Source organism: Cyprinus carpio, chromosome B22 (genome assembly GCF_018340385.1).
Source record: "Cyprinus carpio isolate SPL01 chromosome B22, ASM1834038v1, whole genome shotgun sequence".
Taxonomy (NCBI): Eukaryota; Metazoa; Chordata; class Actinopteri; order Cypriniformes; family Cyprinidae; genus Cyprinus; species Cyprinus carpio.
The window spans coordinates 28,247,490-28,271,800 of NC_056618.1; the positions used below are offsets into that span (position 1 = coordinate 28,247,490).

The following is a 24,311-nucleotide window of genomic DNA, read 5'->3' on the forward strand; positions in this document are numbered from 1 at the left end:
GACTTGGCAAGAAAAAAATTGCAGAACTGGTCAAACTATCTTGGATCTGCAGGAGAAGGAGAGCCAACTCAAGGGGGTAGACATGCTGGAGAACCAGAGTATCTTCTTGAGGAAGAGGATGAGTGATGTGCTATGAAGGGCTGGCCAAGGAGCTCCTGAAATCAGTGCTCTTGAGGAGTGAGTCCCAGGTCAAAATGGCTATAGCAGGAGTTCTTGTATTTTTTCATCATTTACAAATAGACTGTCCACTTCCAGTTTTCATACATAAAGAATGCTCTATTTTATGCGCAGATTGCCTGGAGGAGAGTGACTACAGAAGGTATATAATAGTTTTTATGGAAAGCTGACCGCCTACCTGTTTTCCAAAACATATCAATTGAGGAGGTAGAGGTGCGAGATACAACCTCCCAGAGGATGCCTACTTGATAAACCTGAGTGTTTTCCTCTCTTTTGCAGCTCACAGCTTCACATTTTGCTGATTTTTCACCATTTGTGTTTTACTGGTGGATTTCCTTGTACAAGATGAAGCTGGTTTTCGGGTAGCTCAGATGACCCTCAAACCAAAGGAGCTGTAATGGTGCCATGACTTCTGAGGAGGCTGGAAAGATGACCAGCTTCTCCTAAATAACTATTTCCAAGAGACCTGGAAGGACTTACCTGAATGTCTGACATTAACCAGCATCAGTAACCCACGTAAGTGGTCAACCACACAAGTTTCAGTGAGATTTTGTGGATTTGTTTGTTACTATCTGTGTACTGTTGTTCTCTTTTACTCTCTTTCTAGATAAGGGACATCCACAATCCTGAAAATCTCTCAATTCATGTGCCACAACACCTCAACAGCTGAAGTTTAAACCAAACTCAGTCTTAGGTAAGTGACAGGAAGACAGCTATTTTAACCAATTATTTTGTCCCATTCAATTAAATTTGAAATGTTATTTTCTAAAAATGTACTTGAAATCTTTTCACCACATTCCAAGAGTTGCTAGTGGTGTCTTTGTATTAATAGGACTGACTCACAGTTGTAAGTCATTTTGTTCACAAAGATTCTGATCTGTGATGCTTCTCAGTAGACACCAAACATGTTTGTGTTTGTTTGTTTATTACATGACAGGTGAACAGGTAAAGAATAAAAAGGGAAGACATGTCCCTTCAAATAAGCAAAAGATATTGGATATTGCTGGATACTGTTGCTTGTATCCTGAAATGTCATGCTTTGGCAATAAACTGATTATCATAAACAACAAATGTATTTTCTATGGAAATGGCATGACCATGGGATAAATTGTTGCAGTGGTTAATTTAGTCTGAGAACAACTGAAGTATTTCTTAGTATTTATTAATATTTATTGTAATATCCTCTGGGCTTACTTCAATGTGTAGACACCAAAACTATATAACACAGAAAAAAACTGCATTGTGCTTTTCAAGGGTAAAGATATATTTGACACAATATGTCCTAATAAATATATTACACAGTATTTTTTATTTCCATCACAAAAAATTACCCCAAAAGTAAAAAATAATAATTACACTGTTAAAAATGTATTGTAATTTTTTGTAAGTAATTCTTGGCAACTAATTGCCATGAATATATAGCAAGTAACACAGGTAATGTGCTGTTTTTTTAATACAATAAAGTACTATGTTTATACAGTAGTGCTACTGTGATTATAGTAACACGATTACAATAAAACGCTGTATTTTGTATTGTTGTCATACAATCCACAACAATGGTGACAATAAAAAAATAAAAATAAATAAATAAATAAAAATGCAGCAATGCATGCTGGGAGCCATGAATGTGTGTTGTATGCTGGCATGAATCATGTCACCATTGTTGTGTTTCATAAGCCAAATGTTGATGTCTTATAAATGACACAAAAAAATGTTTTAACCAAACGTTAACAGCAATATTTATGTGCTGCTAAACATCAACATTCGGCACGTGAAAGACAACAACAGTATTTCAATTTATTTTAATTATTCAACTTGTTTGAATGTATTTTGATGTCAGTTGAGTTAAGTCACTTTAATGCAGTGGTTTGACTATTATTAAGCCAGGCATGTTCATCCATTTTATCAATGCAGAAAGGTTTTCTGAAAACAACTGCAACTGCTGCAGAAGAAGCACCTCAACAAAAGACGAGGGTCAAGAGCCCAGCTGAAGCAAACCCTGATCTCCATGATGGTGATCTCAAACAAAACATATTCAATAATCGTCAACATCTAAACCTCAATTCTCAATAAGAACTTCTGTAGACGTGTGACAGAAATAAAGTCAATCTGGTTAGTAATACTGTAAGTTAAGCTTTTAATGCTGTTCGTGGAGTTGTTTAAACAGATCTTGAGAGATTTAATGTCTTTTATCTTCAGTTCATCTAAGGCAGTGGCTGAAGAAAGTTGTAGTTTGTGTTCTTATTTCTCTTTCTTTCAGTGCTTGTTCACAGCAGGTGTTTGAATGATTGAAAGAATGTTTCAGAAACAGCTTACTAATCTTAAAATAACATTCTACTAACATTAAGGAAACTGGATATTTTATGTTCTTGTAATGTTACAAATAAAGGTTACTAGAATGTTGAATTTTAACTCAAATTAAGTTAAAAGAATGTCTGAGGAACATCATACCTTTTAAAAACATTCCTTTAATGTCCAGAAAACTGGACATTTTTTATGTTCTCAGAACCAACACTGAATATTTGGAGAACTTTCTTGTAACAAAATTCTGTTAGCTGGGAAAGTACCAATTTTAATGCTATCCCATAATGCTATGTGGTGGCTGTAAAATAATGCTTCTACAGTGTAGTTGCAAAAATATTACAGGACTGTCCATCAATTTCCCATCATGCATTTGCATTTACAATAAAAACATGAATACAATGCGTTGTTGTAAAATTTATTGTAAACATTACATCAATTGCTAACAGTGTAGTTTCTTATTGAAAAAATATACATTGGAAGAAAGCTTGGCAATAAATATTAAAAGCAAAGATTTACCAAGATTTGTGATGGCTCATAGTTAGATCTATTTTAAAATCATTCATAATGTACATATTTTATTTATTTTTTTTTTAATTTATTTGTTTTATTTTGTTTTATGTCATTGTGATTTTATTGTTTCTGTTGGTATATTGTGGTATATTGTGTCATGTTCTCTCTTTTGATGCTTCTTTAGGATTTATTATGTATTACAATGGGCCTTATTCATGAAACAAGAGCAGAATGAATTTTTGTTTAAATCGTTCATAAAGCTGCTCTGACATAAACTTTTGAATTCATGAAAATGTTTGTATTTTCAAAATGTTAGTTGGTACGAAAGAAATGTACACCTGCTCCCTGGTGTGGAGCAAAGTTTTCAGGGAGGTGTGTTTTAAGCAAAAATTACTCAGAATTTACTTCTATATTCACAAATGTTTCATGAATGAGGCCCATTGTCACAAACTATGTTTAGAATTAAATGTAATTAATTTATCATCTTCAGGCTTTTACTATAATGTACTATATAAAGAAAAATATGTTAAACCCACTTAAGTAAAAAAAGTTATGTCATGATTTCCATGTCTACTATGTGTTAACAATATACAAAAGTTTATTGAAGATACAACAAATAAATAATAATTAATTGAAAATTTTAAGTGGGGGACATTTTTGTGATTATTATACTGTCATTTTTCTCTGCAACTGTTAAGTTTATGAAAGGTTGAAACTAAGTGTTCGAAAACTCAAAATCTTACAAAAAAAAAGTTTTGCAAGATTGAAAAATAAGATTTGCAAGCTTGCAAAATGTAAAAAAATAAAAATATCTCTGCAAACATTATGTTGTTTTTGAGATTTCCTTCTTCAGAACGGCAACATTTGTTTTATGATGTTGCGCAAAGAATTTTTCAGAGTTTCAAATTTGTCAGTGTTCTCCCACTGTATTAGTTTGTTTTCCAGGTTTGAAACCTTGTAAATGGTGATCTGAAAACTGGTGTGCGAATGTGTGGAAAAAAAGTTTTGAAACTCTGAAAACAGAGTTTTGCAGGCTTGCAAAGGGGTAAAAAAAAAATCTCTGCAAACATAATTTTGTTTTTGAGTTTTCCTTCTTCAGAAGTGCAACAATCTTTTTTACAGTGTTGTGCAATCACTTTTTCAGAGTTTCGAATTTGTCACTGTTCTCCCAGTGTATAGTTTGTTTTCTCCAGATTTTGAAACCTTGTAAATAGTGATCTGAAAACTGGTGTGCGAATAGGTGAAAAAAAGTTTTGAAACTCTGAAAACTGAGGTTCGAAAGGGCGAAACTTATTACATTACATTACATTAGCACTCCTATTGCAGACTATTTTTTCAGAGCCGAGTTTACAACACCCACTTTGCGGAGATACGCCCACACAGTTGCGAGTTTGCGACTCACGTGATTAGTGGCAGCATTGTCACGCAGCTTTGCTCTGAAACTCTGAAACTCAGACTGAGCGAAAATGAAGCTTTGCAACCTCGCAACTAAAAAAAAAGCCTGGAGGGAGGGCCTTCTGCTCTTGGCCAATGCTTTGCTGTCTGCTGACGTACAGCCCAATCACAAGTCGTATTTACTGGAGAGGTGGGACTGACCGACTGCTCCGCCAATGATGAAAGTGCACAGGATACGCAAACAGAGGATGAACGGATCTCTGGCCACAAGGCGGCCCTGTCTGGAGCTGCAAGAACCGCGTCCATGGCTGGATAGCGTCCGGTCCGGTCCAAAAATAAGGCTACCGACGGTAGCAGGAATTCACTATACAATTGCCAGTAGCCACTGAGTTTACCACTGATAGGCCGGCGGTGCATCAATATACACACTCACCTCACGCAGCGAACGACTTACTTTCTGTTTGACCCATGGCCTGGAGATGCACAGTGTTGCCAACTTAGCACCTTTGCAGACCCCTTTAGCAAGTTCTTCAAAAAAGCACCTAGCGACAAATCTTTAGGGTTTGCCCAAACCTTAGGCCTATGTTGTTTCTGAGACTTGCCGTTATTGCTGCACCAGGTCTTTGCTTTCTCTCTCTGTGGTTCTGCTGTGTTCAGACGCACAGAGACGCATGTGATGTTGCTTCTCTAATTTTACATGCAAGTGTAGCCGAAATCACAGCACAGTTGTTGTTTTTATCTTACTGTATGTGTATTTGATTTCATCGGTTATCAGGATTTTTGTGCAGATTAATGTTTTGGAAGGGAGAGCTTTTTTATTTTAGAATTTAGCTGCATCCAAATACAGTATGTGGGCAGAGAGAGGCAAAAAAAAAAAAAAGTAATAATAAATAATAAATGTGCATTTTCAGAAGAAGTGAGCTGAAAGTGAGTCTCCGGCTGCGGAAAGTGAGTCGTTCGCTGCGTGAATACGACTTGTGATTGGACTGTACGTCAGCCGACAGCAAAGCATTGGCCAAGAGCAGAAGGCCCTCCCTCCAGGCTTTTTTTTTCAGTTGCAAGGTTGCAAAGCTTAAATTTCGCTCAGTCTGAGTTTCAGAGTTTCAGAGCAAAGCTGCGTGACAATGCTGCCACTAATCACGTGAGTCGCAAGCTCGCAACTGTGTGGGCGTATCTCCGCAAAGTGGGTGTTGAAAACTCGGCTCTGAAAAAATAGTCTGCAATAGGAGTGCAAATGTAATGTAATGTAATAAGTTTCGCCCTTTCGAACCTCAGTTTTCAGAGTTTCAAAACTTTTTTTTTCACCTATTCGCACACCAGTTTTCAGATCACTATTTACAAGGTTTCAAATCTGGAAAACAAACTATACACTGGGAGAACAGTGACAAATTCGAAACTCTGAAAAAGTGATTGCACAACACTGTAAAAAAGAGTGTTGCACTTCCGAAGAAGGAAAACTCAAAAACAAAATTATGTTTGCAGAGATTTTTTTTTTTACCACTTTGCAAGCCTGCAAAACTCTGTTTTCAGAGTTTTCAAAACTTTTTTTCACACATTCGCACACCAGTTTTCAGATCACCATTTACAAGGTTTCAAACCTGGAAAACAAACTAATACAGTGGGAGAACACTGACAAATTTGAAACTCTGAAAAATTCTTTGCGCAACATCATAAAACAAATGTTGCAGTTATGGTGAAGGAAATCTTATGAAAAACATAATGTTTGCGGAGATATTTTTATTTTTTTACATTTTGCAAGCTTGCAAATCATATTTTTTCGATCTTGCAAAACTTTTTTTTTGTAAGATTTTGAGTTTTCGAACACTTAGTTTCAACCTTTCAGAACTTTATTTTCAGTTTTGAATCATGGCAGGATAATAATCCCATAGACATCAATATTGCCATGTATTTCATTACAGCTACATAATCACAATATACAAAATCCTAAAACATGCAAAGTCTATCTATCTATCTATCTATCTATCTATCTATCTATCTATCTATCTATCTATCTATCTATCTATCTATCTATATGTCTATCTATCTATCTATCTATCTATCTATCTATCTATCTATCTATCTATCTATCTATCTATCTATCTATCTTCATTGTAAAAAATTGCCAGGAATTTACAGGATTAAAGAGTATTATTTTACAATATATTACTGTAGTCAGAAATGTACTCTGAAATCAATGCATGCTTGGTAATTTTCTTACAGATGACTGAATGAACAACAGAATGATGCTAACATCACAATAATTTACTGCTCTTGTTTTACTGTGAATTCACATTATAAAGTTGTCTTTGTGCCACTGTGAGAAATTTACTTGTTTACTGTAATTGTTTTGAAGTCACCATAATGGTGTTTGATGATCCTATTTGTTTGTGCTCTTTGACCTAGCATATTCATATTCAAATTTATGATCTAATCATGTTAGAAGTGTGACAAATGAAAACATTTGTTAAAATGATGACAAACTAAAACATGAAAAAAGTTATTCGCCTGACTTTAAGATAATCATATAATTCTTCGCATAAACATGAAGATTTTATTTTAGCATTATTTAAACAAGAAGATTAACCAATAACCTATTTCATATTTATAACTGTTTGTGGATAGATCTTTCACAATAGTGAAGTAACTGCTGAGAAACATCTTTAAAAGATGTGACATTAATACTCAACATACAAAAAACAACAATAACAACACTCAACAAATAAATACCAATTAAAAACACCTACAACATAAACCAACATTACAAACTAAACCAACAATACAAATAGCTATAAGTGAAACTAAAACTAGTTCAATAGCACATATTAAACCAAGAAGTCTGAAAAACAAAAAACTCTACAGCATGATCTATTCACGCTGCATTGCATGCTTGGTGCCTTCATAGTACATATGCACTGTAGAGACACAGTATGATGCTGTTTGTTTAAAGTCATTTCTGAGAGTCCAGTTAGATACAAGATAACCCCCACTTTGAAATAACTGTGAAAGTCATGCAATTACTAACCTGAAATATACTATCATTTCACACAAACATTTTTACAGTGCAGTAAGTATGTCCAATCTACTTATTTTTTAAAAAAAAATCCCATGAGAGTGGGAAAAACTCGAAGCTAAATTAAAATTAATAACAAAAAATCCTTCACATGTGAAACTGCTGGATCAGTATCTGCATTTGTCCAGGTGACAGTCTTTTTTCAGGACGTGTTGTTTTGATTAACTTGTTTGGAGCTTGTGGAGTTTCCACTGTCAAATACTGTGCAATATAGAGAAAGATAAAATACACTAAGATCTGCTTTAATACAAGATAATAAATGAAAGCATTGACTCAATAACTTACTATAGTTTCTTCAGTTTACAGTGTGGATCCTCCAGTAGAGCAGAGAGCTGCTTCACTCCTGAGTCTCCATGTTCATTAAAGCTCAGATTCAATTCTGTCAGGTGTGAGGAGTTTGATCTCAAAGCTGAAATCAGAGCAGCACAGCCTTCCTCTCCAATATTGCAGTTATACAGCCTGCAGAGAGTGAAGAACATGAATGATTTCTGAGATTGTGTTTAAGCTTTAGGGTCACAGTGTTTTTGTGTGTGTTTGTATGAGCTCTACTTTTTCTTTACAGCAGGATCAGTGCTCCAGAGATTTTAACTTGCCAGCAGCTGAGGCATTAATTTAAATGCACTCTACCCACATGATTCATGATTGTGATGCTGAAGTAGTTTATCGTTTTCACTCTTCAAACTGTTTGTAGTATTATACAAGTGATAATGTAAAAATAAGAGTAACGTTATAGTATAACTATGACATATAAGTCTTGTAATGATCACTCATCGGCACAATGATAGAATCCAGTGGAGTCGGTGAAGATCAAAGACTTTATATATAGGATGACTGTGCACTCTTATTACTAATGAATGGGAAAAAGTGCAATGCCCAGTATGAAAAGAGCCAATCGTGGATCAGTAAAGTCATCATGTCACTGCAACTGCTGTTAGAAGCTCCGGTTGCTATAGAAACAGGCAGCGTTCTCAGACTCGCGCTAATAACTGCGCTTGTGCATTGGCTGATCTAGCATGTAAAACAAGCTGTTTTAATAGTATTTAAACATAAGAAACAAACTTTATGAGACAGTTGTTGTGTTTTCAAATACGAAATTTAATCGTAAGCTTAGTGAACAGTTTTGGAGAATTTGATGTTTCCCCATTCAAAGAGATAGGAGCTGCACTTGGATGCCCGAGAGGCGTTTCAAAGATGGCCGTAGTGTGAAACGACTTGTCTTAATGAGACTTTGATGAAGATACAGTATAATGCGTGTAGCTCTACTACTCATGCTTCTGCAAAGTTCACTTAATTTGTTAGGATTGAGTTTAAAGTTTATTGTAGCTCTGTGTTAAATCTGACTCCAATTTTCAAGTGATAATTACATTTAGAATTAATGTAAAAATGTATGTGTTTCTAATTAGTAACTAATCACAAATACTGGTTAGTATTAACTGAGATATTTGATTATTCTGGACATCCATGACATGTCTACTGCTCCATTCATCCATGAGCCTTTAGTCTGTTCTGTCCTGGACACAGATTTGAGGAAACATCAGCCTCCACATGATCTACTAATCACAGTTATTTCTGAAGAGTTAATAATAGGTGAATTGTAATATTTTGTTTGTAAGTTTAGAATTTATATTGCTTGTTGTGTATTTAAACAAATAGTATACAATTCAGAGATAATGAATACATAACATCAATTGCTCAAAGATGAATCTAAGAGTGAGAGGTGCAAACCTGACAGCGGAAAAACTAGCATTTATGAATACTGTTCCTTCTGTTATAAATAATCTTCAAACAGATTAAAATGTATATGTATGTTTAATTTTGGCTTACACTCATGTACTTTGTTGTTCAGTGGTCTATAAGTGTTGTATTTGATCATTTACATTTTGATTCTTAAAGGAATCATTCACCCAAAAATTAAAATTGTCATAATTTACTTCCCTGCATGTCATTCCTAACCTGTATGACCTTCTTTCTTCTGTGAAACACAACAGATGATATTTTTAATATTGTTGCCAACCAAAGTTGTGTTATCGGTGCTTTCTATTGTGTGGACAAAAACATTTTTTCAAAATATCTTCTCTTATGTTCCACAGAAGAAAGTCACACTGTTTTGAAATGACTTGAAGATCAGTGAAGGAGAAGGGTCTGGCTGCAGACTTGTACTTGCACTCTCAGACTTGCATTCTCCGACACTTGCGCTTCCACTTGTGACATCACTTGCAGTCTTTTTTATTTTTTTATTTTGTTCTATTTATTGATTACTTTTTGTTTGAATCTCTCAACATTTTACAACAATAGCCAGGTGGTGAAGACAAGAAAAATAAACAAAATTATGAAGTCACTTGCAATCTTCACTTGCACTCTCCGCTACCTGCAACATCACTTGCATTCGACACAAATCGTGCGTGCTGCCAATGGAGACAAGACGCTGTGGTGGTAATTAAACGATTAAAACTAACTAAGTACCGTAACGTACAGGGTCCTGCAAGTTAAAGACAAGACCTGCAAATCTGCACATAGCCCCTCGTAAGCATTTTCCTCCCATAGAAAAACATAAACACTTAATATGGCTTAATGTATTAAGATAGGTCTACGTTAAGTGCAATTAAAAGATCAAATTCAATATGTAGTTATTATTTAATGTACTACAAGGCAAGCAGATGGCCATGAACACAATGCGCAAACTTTCACTTGTCCTCCTATACAGCAAAACGTGGCATAATAATGGACTAAGATGATAAAGACAATTAAGTAGCCTATATGTCTTGTTGTTGAGCACAGTGCACAACATAAATGAGCATACCCCCTCTGAATAAATATAAAAGATATTTTTTGTTAATGATCACTAATATAATTCATGGAAAGATGGAAAAATTGAAACATATTAAACATATACTTAATAAAAACAACAAAATATATGCCAGTATTTTCTGTAAGATGAGTAAATTAGCCAATTTTGTTTGAATGAAGGATTGCAGAAATGAGTACACCCGAGATTTCATTCAGAAAATGTATAATATTCTAGTACTTAGTATGTCCTCCAGAACTTAAATTATACTGCTCTGACTTGGCACTGAATGCCCTGGACTTTAATGGGGAGTGTTGCTCAACACATCTCTACAAAATCCCCCACAGCTACTCAAGAGCATTAAGATTGAGTGAAATACAGATGGTAGACAACCAAAATAGGTAATACTGCCGCGCGTACCGCCGCCGCAGGGCCGCGGTGTTAACTTCAAGTCAGTCAAGTGTTAAAATCCTTCGCGAAAACTACCACCAGGTGGGCGCAAAGGGACGGATTGCGAACTGAATGTAATTGTAAAATGAGATAAAAATGAGGAGGTAAAACAACAATAACATTATGATATAACATTGTACGATCTTTAAAAAACCATTAAAAAATGTACAGTGAGTTAATTTCAAAATGTAGGATAGTCTTAGGCTACAGTCTACTCATCAAAAATTAAAAGAAGACCTTTACACAAAGGATCTTATGCTTGCTATTGTTATTAAACAGTCATTAAATATAAGGCCTATATATACGGATAAAAAGCTAAATGTTTTCATTTCGGTTCATTCTTGGTTTAAAAAAAAGTCCTTCAGGTTCCATTTGCAGATCGAAATGAGAACGGTCCAGCATTTAGCAATAATTATTATTAATTCTGTTATTATTCTTGATTTTTTCAAACTGCTAACACTTTGCATTTTTGAATTATGCCTTTACTGTGTGACCAAAAATTTTGTATTTTCTGTTTCAGCTGTTTGATCGCGCTGGTGCCTCGCGCACATTCGTTGGAAACAGTAGCCGTTCACCGTGCCATTCGGCGCGAGCAGCGGTCCACTTTGGCATATTTTTGTTAATTATGATTTTTTATTTATTTTTTCCGTCGATACTGAAACATGCGTGAACTACAAAGCCTATTTTTCCTAATGAATAATACTTAAGCTTGAAATAGGCAACATCACGAATATTTGACGAACGTTTGGATTTCTCCCGAATGAGAGCACAACCTTACCTTATGGTTCGCTTTAAATTATTATTCTTTTTTTTTTTTTTTTTGTTTATAGCTAAGCCTATATTTATTATATACTGCAATTTTATTTATCCATTAGAATTATATATTTGTAATTATTGTTCTGTTCTGATAAATTTGTTAAATTTAAAGGATTTGTTGTAAAGTGAAGAGAACTAAAAATATCCTGTTGGCACATTATAACATTATTAGGCCAGCCGTTATTATTTCTGAATGTAATAAAATGCAACTTATACATGACTTATATATTCTTATATATATACTTATACTTATATATTTTTTCCTCTCACAAACTTAATTTATTTTTTAGCCTGTTTTAAAAAATAAATAAATAAATAAATAAAATAACATGCAGCAAACGAAAATAGGTGATTAATCGGTTACAATTTGTTACTGTGGGGTAATTATAATTATTATATACTTAGGAACAGAGTCTGGGCCTAATCTAGGCTATCCAAGGTTTTTTATTTTTTATTTTTATTTTCATTGTATCTGAAAATGACTTTGTGCAGCACATTCACGCTCAACCTGCCTCGCGCGTTGCTCAGCTGTGGATGATTTAAAAATGTTTGATATAAAGGTTGCTGTCCCATTTTATACAGGAATTGTTCATTTAAAAAAAAATCGAATTATATTGTTAGGTTCTTATTATATTGTTAACACAAGTTAATTTAGGCTATTTAACATGCACTGTGACATTTTACCCTTTTTAACTTATAAACTCCTTGAGATTTTAAAGTCAGTTTAATAGTATTGAAGTTCAAGTTTTTAAAAAAAAGGTTTTAAATGCTTAAATTATTTCTATGAATTAATAATATGTTATCAGGTTTTAATTGCTTAAATTATATATATGAATTAATAATATGTTATCATGTTTATTCTTGTAGAAAATAAGTGTTTATTCTTTAAGAAAATAAGGGAAAAAATAAGGGACGATCCAAATATTATTCATATTTGTTTTGCTTCACCTATTTATGTAAGCTACAATTATTCTAAAAAAAAAATAAAATAAAATAAAAAAACAACAACAATGTAATTAAAAGTGCCATCGGCCTGAGTAAATTACCATTAGCCTATAGACCATTATAGAATTGTGACTTTAAAGGTTAGTGATTTAGGAGGTGAAAATACTGTGAAATTACAAATGTTATGGGATTTTAAAGCATAACAACTGAAGGGCTATGAAACGTTAGCCAATAAAGCATTTTTTAAACAATGGCACTTAAAGTTTTGAACTAAAATATTATTTCAACCATATAGCCTGTGAATAAATAAAATGCATACTTTTCAATGAAAGAACACAGAGAGTTTGCTTCTGGTGTTTGGATTTGTACTTCAATAATGAGCTCCAAGTTTAGGAATAGCCAACACGGTTTTTTTATTTCTCTCTCTCTCTCTCTCTCTCTCTCTCTATTTAACTCTCTATTTAATTAACAGCATTAACTTACAATGAAATACATCTTCCTTCAGGTAGACTGAATGTTTTTCTGTCTTGCTAAATGTTGGGCTCATGATCAGTAAGTTGTATTTGCTCATACTGATTTAGTTAAATCAAAACTTGCGGACTTTGAAGCTGGGCGCAGTTAGCGCGAGTCACGCGCTGTGAAGCGGGAGCAGCTGATGGAGGACTCCGCTTGGTCTTAAAGCGTTCCGCAAACGCAGACATCCCAAGTCTCCCGGAAGTCCCGGGAGTCTCCCGTATATTGATAGTGGCTCCCTGATGCCCGCAAATTAGTTAAAATCTCCCGGAATCCAGAGCGAGCGAGCAAAGGCGCATGCGAGACAGAGACTGTGTTACAAACCGTGTAGCGCGCGCACGGCAGAGAGGGAGAGGGAGCGAGAGACCTAGCGTGTGTGTGCGAAGCGCATGTAAGACAGATAGGATCCTGATTGGCCTGTTTCGGCAAATCAACCAATCAATTGTCAGTGTGGGCGGGCTTTTATCTCTTCTCCTGAACCAAATTAATCAGTTATGTCTATCTAGAAACAGGAGCACCATGGCAGAGGGAGAGTACCACAAAAAAAAAAAAAGAATGAGATTTATTTACGGCAGACTACACGAAAGTCTTATAAGTGTCAAAGATAATGACAGTCTTGCTCGCTGCACTATTTGTAACAGCGACTTCAGCATTGCCCATGGTGGGTTAAATGATTGCAAAAGGCATGTTGAGGTGAGTTGATATGTTTCATTTCATGTGCATATTATTCAGGCTAGTTGCCAAGGCTACATGAAAACAACAAACTACTTAGACCTGTTTAAAATTGCAATGAAAAATAAATAAAAGCAGTTTACATAAATAGTATAAGCAGCTTATATAAATAGTAAAATTAATCTACATATTTAAACATAATTAACGAATAATAGCATAGGCCTATAGTTTATAGAAATAATATTTTATGCTTTTATAACTTTTAGTAAAGTCATGTCCTGTGGTGAACTGTCATATCCTTGTCCTCCTTCGCTATTTTTTTGGGGGGGGGGGGGGGGGGGGCTTCGGGATACCTCCCTGAAATGACTTTTTGCAGGTTGGGATGTCTGCAAACGCTATGTTCACAAATAACAATGATTTTCGTAAAATAATGATTAATTATCAGTTGATAATTTGTTATTATTATGGTCTTGTGAAAACAATAATATGGGCTGCGGGAAAATAATGAATAAAAAGAGTAGGGCTGCTGTGAGTGCAGGCATGTTTCAGCCCAGTAACATGACAACACACCGTTCCTCACAGCCCAAAAACAGACCGAGTTCAGTTCAGCTGGAGGGGGTTGGGGTAGTTATGTATAGCTTGTGGGGGTCGAGATAAAGGTGTGAATCTCTTGTTCTTTCATGTGGACAGTGTCTTATGAGGGTATCAAACTTGCAGAACAGGTTTAGATAGGACTCGTCATTTTGGTTTTAGGGCAACTTTGAAGAATCCACTTCAAATGTTGACTAATGTATAGCGCAGTATAGTTTATTAGTTATTATAACTTCAGAGGAAGTTGCCTTAACTCAATAAAATAAATAAATAAATTTGCAAACGACATCCAGACCAGTCCAGACATCAGTATGATCCGTCTATGATGTTTTATAGGCTTTTTTAGATTTGGGAATACACATGCGTTACAGACATGACAAAAAAACATTTTGGAGTTTTTGGAGACATTATTATTATTACTAATGAATGAATTATTTTTTTTTTTTTTTTTTTTTTTTGTAGCCTATTTACAATGTACAAACGAGAAGCAACAATATCTGCAGAGAAGGGTTGGCCATTCTTAAAAAAATTATAAATTTTATTTATTTAAATTTTCGTTTTTGTGTTTCAGAGGAAAAATCAGTGTTAAGGCATCTATTAATTACAGTTCTTTATGAAGGATTTATTTATATGAGTGTGTATTGATTTAAAAACTTTAACAGAGATGTCTAGAGGGTATTTAATAGGTCTGCCTCCCATGTAAGATTTTTCTAGTTACTAGTCGTTCATTTGTCATTATTCAACTAATCGCAGGATTATATTACATTTACATCTACAATCCATAATGAGCCTTAATATATTTCGCGCTCAAGCACATGCATTAAGTTTGCCCCAAAGCACAGGCAGAAGTAGCCCAATAATTGTAAAAAGGGAGACATTTTAATTATTTATTAATAAACAAATGTTTTCTTGTCGGCTGCAAGATGAAATTCACAGTGCTGCCTCTCTCCACATGAACGCGCCTTTAAAGAGACATACAACCTTCACAGATTACATAATGCTTTCGTTCTGAATTGATTCGTTTAATTCGTTTAACATTTCAAGCTTTCTGTAGATATATTTCTCATGTATGTGAGACACCACAATTTTAAGTTAATTCATTATCAGGAAAAAATTCAAGTGATCTAGAGGGCGCCTCCCTGTCCTGCATGCACATTATAAATTTTCGCACACAAACACTTAAATATGAATAGTTATTCACATTTTGCATATGCATTACAACGTAAATTATTTTTTACATGCAATTATCCAAAATAAAACCAAACAAGATTTGTAATGAAGATAAAACAAATAAGAATAAATGCTGCTCATGTACTCAGCATCACTCGCGCCGTGCAAATCTTGCACGCAGACATTTTACACACCTGCATTTAAATGCGGCTGCAGTTATTTTTTTTTTTAACTTAAATTCTATGTAAGCAAGTAACGGCGGCTCCCTTTAAAATCACTGAAGTTGTCTATTAATGAAGCTCTTTTTTTACATCAATTGCAGTTTGGTGATTATAATGAGAGAACTTGAGTTTAATCGTGAGGACGTTTTATTAATCTGTCCATTCTTTAGAATTTCAATGATTTAGTTAAATCGTGCAGGTTTAATTTATTCATTTCTTGTTTTAATTAGTCCTAAATAATGGGAACGAAATTATACAGTGCCTCACGTTTTACTAAGAAAATAATTTATAAAACACGCAACAATTTCTTACAGACAAATATATTTTCCCAAGAAGTTGTCTGTCAAAATAAAGGACAGGTAACGTATAACAAAAATGCATGTTGTTTTATTAAAGGAATTTTAAAATATAAATTAAAAAATATAGGCCTAATATATGAGAATATTGACATTTTGCATATAAATCCATGTAGCCTAGCTCACTAAAATAGGCTACCACTTTTAATGCTCTGATGCAAAGTAAACCACAATTTCTTTTGAATAATATAACACATAATTCATATTATATAAATAATACTGCACACCTATTAAATGTGTCAAATCTAAAATATGGTGTAATACTGTGTAGCTTAGAGAAAATATAAGCACAGGCTCAGGCACAGGCTTGACATTTATCCTGCTTGAGTTCGTTCTAAGAAATGCACATAACTTCAAAATTACCAAACTTTCATCTGTGAATATTAAATATTTTAACTATAGTGATTTTCTTTCATTTTCCCTGACTGCAGCCGTCAAATGTAACACATTAGAGAGGCAAAACTGACGTCTATTTGCGAAAATGTGCTTTGATGCGCTTGTTTGAAAACTTGTGATTAAAGCGTCACTCAGCGGTCAAAAGCTGCAAATGCACTTTGCAGACGCCGTGGCGGCGGTACGAGCGGCGGTAGAAGTAACGTTTTGGATGTCTACCTACTGTACATGTCCACTGAAGGATTTTCACCTTAGAAGAATGAATAAATTCATTGTCATGCTGAAAAAATGCCAAATAATGCAGGGAATGAGGGGAGGGTAGCATCTTCTGTTTCAAGTTTTTGTATTATGTACATCACACAGTAGTGTGAATTCATGCCAGCATTGATAAAGCACAACTCCCTCACACCTCATTCATCCCTATATAAAAGCTTTACTACCACTGAATGTCACTGTGGATACCAAGCAACTCTCACTGTACTCTTCCTCTAGCAACACCAGAACATTTTAGATGTTTTTGGATCCGAAATGATTGACTTGGTCTCTTGAGACCAGAGTATGGATTCCCAGAAGTCTCTATTTTGCAAATATGGGCCTTTAAAAGGGGTTAAATGAGTTTATTTTGCTTTGGCTACAGTAGGTAATTCTAGTGGTGACAACAACCATGCATGCATCATACTCTGTGAGATAAAGTGTCACTCTTTTCATAGCTTTGGCCGGCTCTGAGACACTTGCATGTTATTTCTCCTGCTCGTTTTCTAGCAAAAATTCACTCATCACTAAATGAAAATTTGAAGTGAAGACCTGATTATTTCAGGAGCCTTATCACAAGTCCATTGTTTTTGAATGTTGGTGCTACTTCTGCTATATTTTCACACTTAAAACAGTAATTTGGTATTTCTCTTGTACCATTGTCCTGTTTTATGCTAAGAAATAAGTCACCTGGCAGTTCTCTCCCATTGGTTCCAGTGCTGCCAGCATTATGTCTGAGTATGATTCAGTCAGCTATATAACACTTTTAATTGTCAGGAATTTTCTTGTCTTTAAAAGTTTTGGTTCACTATATTTACCTGTTGATCAAAAATAGCCTTAAACCTATACACTTTTTTTTCTTATTTAGTAGCTTTCAGAAGTGTGTACTCATTTATGCAACACAAAATTGTATCACTTTGATAAGAAAATCTTATTTTGCTGAAAATTTTTTGCCATTCTTCTTTGGTAAAGAGTAAATAGTTTGGGTAAAGAGTTTGGTAAAGAGTTTCTAAGTAAAGAGTAATTGCTGAATTTGTTAAGTTTTTGAGGGGGTGTACTCATTTATGCTGTATATACAGACCAACAAATATGAACGAGCATTATGAAATGCATTAAGTGATATTAAGAGCATCAACTCCTTACAGGCAAGCAGTAGAGCCCAGACATAACGCTAAACATTTTCCTCCCATAGAAAATCATTATAAATAAAACATCTAATGTAGCTTAATGGACAAAGACAATGATATAAAAGAGCTGTAGGCAGTTTATTCTATGTGGAAAAATGCTCAACGTGAAACTTTGCGTGTTACATTTATTCTGGGCTCACCTGCTTGTCTGTACATATTAGTTATGTATATTTTAATAGTGAAGAGGAACTTATTGAGTTTGGTCTTTATCATCTTAGTCCATTATGCCACATTATACAGAATGGGAGGAATATACTATAGGCTATACATTATTCATTATATTAATTAACTGTATATTGAATTCGATATTTTAATAGCATCTTAATACATTAAGCCATATTAAGCATTTATGTTTTCTATGGGAGGAAAATGCTTAATGAGAGACTTTTCGCATTGTGTTCATATTCTGCTGTTCCATGGCCACAGATTTGCAGGTCTTGTCTTTTTCTCCTACAGGTGACTTGCAGGACCCTGTACGTTATGGTACAGAATTATTTTAATCGGTTAATCACAAGATTTGAATGTTTTGTCTTTTTGTAATACGGGTGATTTGTGTGGATTTGTAGTGACATCGGAGGTAGCGGAGAGTGCAAGTGGTGATTACAAGTGACTTCGTAATTTAGTTTATTTTTTCTTGTCTTCACCACCTGGCTGCTGTTGTAAAATGTTGAGAGATTCAAACAAAAAATAATAAATAAATAGAACAAAATAAATAATAAAGACTGCAAGTGCTGTCACTTGTGTTTTTTCTTGTGTTTGAGAGCTGAAGTCTGAGAGTGCAAGTGCAAATCTGCAGCCAGACCCTCTTGCAGTAAAGTGACAACAGAATTTAAATTTTTGGGGTGAACTATCCATTTAAAATGAAACATTTTTGTTTGGCAGTATTTTCACGCAGATTTTGTGTTCAATAATATACAGGTGCTGGTCATATAATTAGAATATCATCAAAAAGTTGATTTATTTCACTAATTCCATTCAAAAAGTGAAACTTGTATATTATATTCATTCATTACACACAGACTGATATATTTCAAATGTTTATTTCTTTTAATTTTGATGATAATAACTGACAACTAAGGAAAATCCCAAATTCAGTATCTCAGAAAATTAGAATATTGTGAAAAGTGTCAATATTGAAGACACCTGGTGCCACACTCTAATCAGCTAATTAACTCAAAACACCTGCAAAGGCCTTTAAATGGTCTCTCAGTCTAGTTCTGTAGGCTACACAATCATGGGGAAGATGTCAGGGTTCTGTCACTTTGGTCTAGTGTTATTAATGGGTTTGTTACAGAGCCCTGACACTCCCGTCATGTTGTGGTTTTCATGTGAGCACGCAGCTTCAAGACTGCTCGAGCCGTGCGCTCTCGTCCGCGTGTCCTGTTTCATGTTGGATCGTGGTGTTCGGATCCCGGCACTCATGTCTTGCTGAGTTTCGGTTTCGTGTCGAGGTCCGGACACTCGCGCTCCAAGATCTGTCTTGTTGTGGGAGCATGCGGTCTCGAGTTCACTCGTCCATGCGCTCTTCTGTCCATGTGTTTTGTGTAGCATGCAGTTGTGTTCGGCCGCATGCTTTTCTTGTTGTCTTGTGTTGTAGCACGCAGCTTGGTTTTCGCTGGCTGCGTGCTGTCTTGTCTTGTTTGAACACGCGGCTTATGAATTTGCTCATTAGCTGCATGTTCGTGTCTTGTTCAAGCACATGGCTTGTGATTGGTTTGCTGGCCATGTGCTTTTGTCTTTGTTTCTGTGTGTCATGTGCTCATCAATTGTCTTGACCCCACCCATCTCGTTACCCGATTATTGATTTTAATTTGCCCCACATGTGTTCCCTTGTTACCCTCCTCATTAGCTCACTATTTATTCTCCTTTTGTTTGCAGTCTGGTTGTTAGTTCGTTGTCAAATGTTTGTCTGTGCTAGTTGTGCCGTGCCTTGCCTTGCCAGTCAAGTTTTTGTCTGTTTCCCCTACGGGGTAATTTTAGTTTTCTTATTTTATTTTATTATTATTAAAAAGCCCTTCTCTCTGCATCATTGAGTCCTCGCCTCATCCCTCTACCCGAAATTTGACAGAAGACTGCTGACTTGACAGTTGTCCAAAAGACGACCATTGACACCTTGCACAAGGAGGGCAAGACACAAAAGGTCATTGCAAAAGAGGCTGGCTGTTCACAGAGCTCTGTGTCCATGCACATTAATTGAGAGGCAAAGGGAAGGAAAAGATGTGGTAGAAAAAAGTGTACAAGCATTAGGGATAACCGCACCCTGGAGAGGATTGTGAAACAAAACCCATTCAAAAATGTGGGGGAGATTCACAAAGGGTGGACTGCAGCTGGAGTCAGTGCTTCAAGAACCAGTAGGCACAGACGTATGCAAGACATGGGTTTTAGCTGTCACATTCCTTGTGTCAAGCCACTCTTGAAAAACAGACAGCGTCAGAAGCGTCTCGCCTGGGCTAAAGACAAAAAGGACTGGACTGCTGCTGAGTGGTCCAAAGTTATGTTCTCTGATGAAAGTAAATTTGGAAGTAAAATTTCCTTTGGAAATCAGGGTCCCAGAGTCTGGAGGAAGAGAGGAGAGGCACACAATCCACATTGCTTGAGGTCCAGTGTAAAGTTTCAGTGATGGTTTGGGGTGCCATGTCATCTGCTGGTGTTGGTCCACTGTATTTTCTGAGGTCTAAGGTCAACGCAGTAATATACCAGGAAGTTTTAGAGCACTTCATGCTTGTGCTGCTGACCAACTTTATGGAGATGCAGATTTCATTTTCCAACAGAACTTGGCACCTGCACACAGTGCCAAAGCTACCAGTACCTGGATTAAGGACCATGGTATCCCTGTTTTTAATTGGCCAGCAAACTTGCCTGACCTTAACCCCATAGAAAATCTATGGGGAATTGTGAAGAGAAAGATGCGATATGCCAGACCCAAGAATGCAGAAGAGCTGAAGGCCACTATCAGAGCAACCTGGGCTCTGATAAGACCTGAGCAGTGCCACAGACTGATAGAATCCATGCCACGCCGCATTGATGCAGTAATTCAGGCAAAAGGAAGCCCCAACTAAGTATTGAGTGCTGTACATGCTCATACTTTTCATGTTCATACTTTTCAGTTGGCCAAGATTTCTAAAAATCCTTTCTTTGTATTGGTCTTAAGTAATATTCAAATTTTCTGAGATACTGAATTTGGGATTTTCCTTAGTTGTCAGTTATAATCATCAAAATTAAAATAAATAAACATTTGAAATTTATCAGTCTGTGTAATGAATGAATATAATATACAAGTTTCACTTTTTGAATGGAATTAGTGAAATACATCAACTTTTTGATGATATTCTAATTAAATGACCAGCACCTGTATTAACACTCACCATAGTTTCTCCAGTTTACAGTGTGGATCCTCCAGTAGAGCAGAGAGCAGCTTCACTGCTGAGTCTCCTGGTTTATTTTGGCTCAGATTCAGTTCTGTCAGGTGTGAGGGGTTTGATCTCAGGGCTGAAATCAGAGCAGCACAGCCTTCCTCTCCAATACTGCAGTTATACAGCCTGCAGAGAGAAACAGAAAAACAGATAAAATCAATAATAGTCATGTGTTACAAATGTTTGTTTTTGAAACAATGTTACACCATTCATCTCCATCTCTTCAATACAAATATGTCTGATTTGAAAAGTGTGTTTTTCTTTATAAAGTGATGGATATTAGATAGATGTATCAGTCAAATACTGTGTGCATCTCTAATGAATACTCACACAAATCTCAATGTCATTGTGTTCATCCTGACATTTATTTCTTTCATTCAGTTGTCGATTCATGTCTTAATGATAGCCTGCGTTTTATATAACGTTATTTTCGTTCATTTAGATTCACAACACTTTCCTACAAATCCTACTGCAAACCGTAACAAGAGGAAAATGCAACAAATTTATGCTAACAATAGTTTGTCTTATGATTTAGTTCTCTAGACTTGAGAAGTGATTAATAAAAGGGAATCTGTCTGGTCAGTAACAGAAGGATGGATGATTAGTAGAGCTATGAATTGAATCAATCATGTAGAGTCCACATGTAACCTTGGTATTTAATGCATTTCTAAACATATAAATATGTGTGTAATATTTTAGTCAGAGTGTTGTTCTGCTGTGTTTAAAGTGACTCCTGGCCAGTAGCTAATAAATATTCAGTCAAAAAGTGACTTGGGACTCACGTGTGGTATTTTACAATGGGGCTAAAGAGGACTCATGTAAAAGGCTCATTTAAAATGATTACAGACTTGTGTAGCAAATGAGTATAAAAAATTACAGAATATACTTTGAGTCGAAGGTCCTGTTAATGTTTTCAGTTTTGTTCAAGGAAATTACAAATTTTTAAATAACTGAAGAAAAGGGAAGTCGTGGCCTAATGGTTTGGGAGTTTGACTCCTAACACTAAGGTTGTGGGTTTGAGGCTCGGCCCGGCAATATCACTACTGAGGTGTCCTTGAGCAAGGCACTGAGCCCTCAACTGCTCCCCGGGTGCCGTAGCATAAATGGCTGCCCACTGCTCAGGGTGTGTGTTCACGGTGTGTGTGTATTCGCTGCTGTGTGTGTCCACTTTGGATGGGTAAAATGCAGAGCACCAATTCTGAGTGTGGGTCACCATATTTGGCTGTATGTCACGTCACTTTCACTTTCATATGAAAAGTACGGTATTTGGGGTAAAAAAAAGCATCCCTATACTGTTAGCTAATGTGATAAATAGCTGTCTGACTTTCCATTTGCTGACATAATTTGGTTAATGTAGACAACAGCATTTATTAAGTTCATTATTGGCCACCTTAGAGATAATCACCACTTTTTTTTTGAAATGTCGTATTTAAAAATACAGTCAAACCAAAAAATTATTCAGACACTTTGACCTGACCACGTTTTGCTTAAGTATTTTTCTTTAATTGCTAATGTGACTTTTTTTACACCACAGACTGAACAAAATTAAGCATTGCTTGGTAATTGGTTGATCTAAATTGGTATTATCTAATTGTGTACTTAAATTTAACAGATGAATAATTTTTGGTTCATTGTAATCATTACATACCTTTCTATCAAAGTTATCTGACATTATCAAGATGAGTTTGTTCTGACACAGTTTGTTCTGAGTTATTCTCATATTTTATTACCATTTTCTGAACTATAGCAAAAAACGTCTCGGTTATGTATGGTAACCCTCGTTCCCTGAAGGAAGGAACGGAGATGTCACATCGGTGACCGACAAATTGGGATGTCACTTAGAGAGACCAATCCACTTCGAGTGTAAACTAAACTAGCCAATGCACATTGGCATGCAATTACTGCGTGAGCATAAAAAGGCAGCAGGTGCAATGCATACCAGGTTTTCGATGAGGAGCCAAACCGGTGTCCCGGCCACTCAGCGGTGGTACAGCAGCCGTGGCGACGAGACATGACATCTCTGTTCCCTCCTTCATCGAATGAGGGTAACCATATGTAACCGAAACGTTCCCTTTAAGTAGGTTACTCCCGACATCACATCAGTGACCAACGAATTGGGATCCCTACCAAAGAGCCATGGGTGCTGCCCCTTCCAGTGCCCTGTGGGAGCCGCCTGCGACCATGTTTGAAGTAGGCCGGGGCTCGGAACAAGTAATTTCACTCACCATTGTCAAAGCACTACCTCAATGGGTAAGACTGGATAACACTGGGAAAACGTACCCGTTCCACTTGGAACAGGGATGCTGCGGAAGCCCCATCCTTCCCGAAAGAGTTTTCAGAAGCAAATACACATATAGCATCCATTTAGGTGTATATGGAGAAATTGGAGGTTCCCTACCCTCTTGATGGAGGCCAGTGCAAGCAGGAGCAGAGTTTTCAATGAAAGAAACTTTAGCTCAACTGAATGCAAAGGCTCGAATGGGCCCTGTTGTAGTGATTTTAGCACTAGAGACAGGTCCCAAGAGGGTATAGAGGGGGGCCAGGAAGGATTTAACCTCCTGGCCTTTCTAAGGAATCTGATGACGAGGTCATGCTTACCCAAAGACTTCCCATTTACGGGGTCATGGTACACAGCAATAGCAGCAACCTGGACTTTGAGGGTGGAGAAGGAAAGCCTTCACTCCAGCCCTTGCTGAAGAAAGGAAAGCACGACTGCAATAGAGCATCTCCGGGATCTCTCAGGTTCCACTTCAAGGGGTAAGCGTGCCTTGCAGACGGTGCTCTCGCCGAAGTGATGGTGTTCGTACTGGGGTAAGTCACCTAGAACCTCCGCGTCCCATTCAGAGACCAGACATGGAGTTTCCAAAGGTCTGGACGCAGGTGACAAACGGTGCCCCATCTCTGAGGCAGTAAATCCTACCTAAGAGGGATCACCCAAGGAGGGGCTGTCGCGAGGAGCACTAGTTTGGGGATCCAAGTCCGAGTGGGCCAATACGGCACCACTAGCAAGAGTTGCCGCTCATCCTCCCGGACTTTGCACAGTGTCAGTGCGAGAAGGCTTACTTGGGAAAATGCATATTTGCGTAGGCCC

The 24,311-nt window shown here is 36.3% G+C and overlaps 2 protein-coding genes across 3 annotated transcripts in view; both read right to left on the bottom strand.

Moving 5' to 3' along the window:
- LOC109095006 (CD276 antigen homolog) overlaps positions 1-24,311 on the bottom strand; it is a 467,477-nt gene that overhangs the window by 29,489 nt on the left and 413,677 nt on the right. The gene's annotated exons all lie outside the window — the stretch shown is intronic.
- The window catches only part of LOC109056689 (NACHT, LRR and PYD domains-containing protein 3-like), a 28,710-nt gene continuing 11,881 nt past the window's right edge, over positions 7,483-24,311 (bottom strand). For both annotated transcript variants that reach the window (XM_042749631.1, XM_042749630.1), the window contains 3 exons: positions 21,173-21,346; positions 7,742-7,915; positions 7,483-7,657 (listed from right to left, as the gene is read on the bottom strand). In XM_042749631.1, the coding sequence (XP_042605565.1) occupies positions 7,651-7,657; positions 7,742-7,915; positions 21,173-21,346 (355 nt within the window). In that variant the 3' untranslated portion in view covers positions 7,483-7,650. The remainder of the gene's footprint in view (positions 7,658-7,741; positions 7,916-21,172; positions 21,347-24,311) is intronic.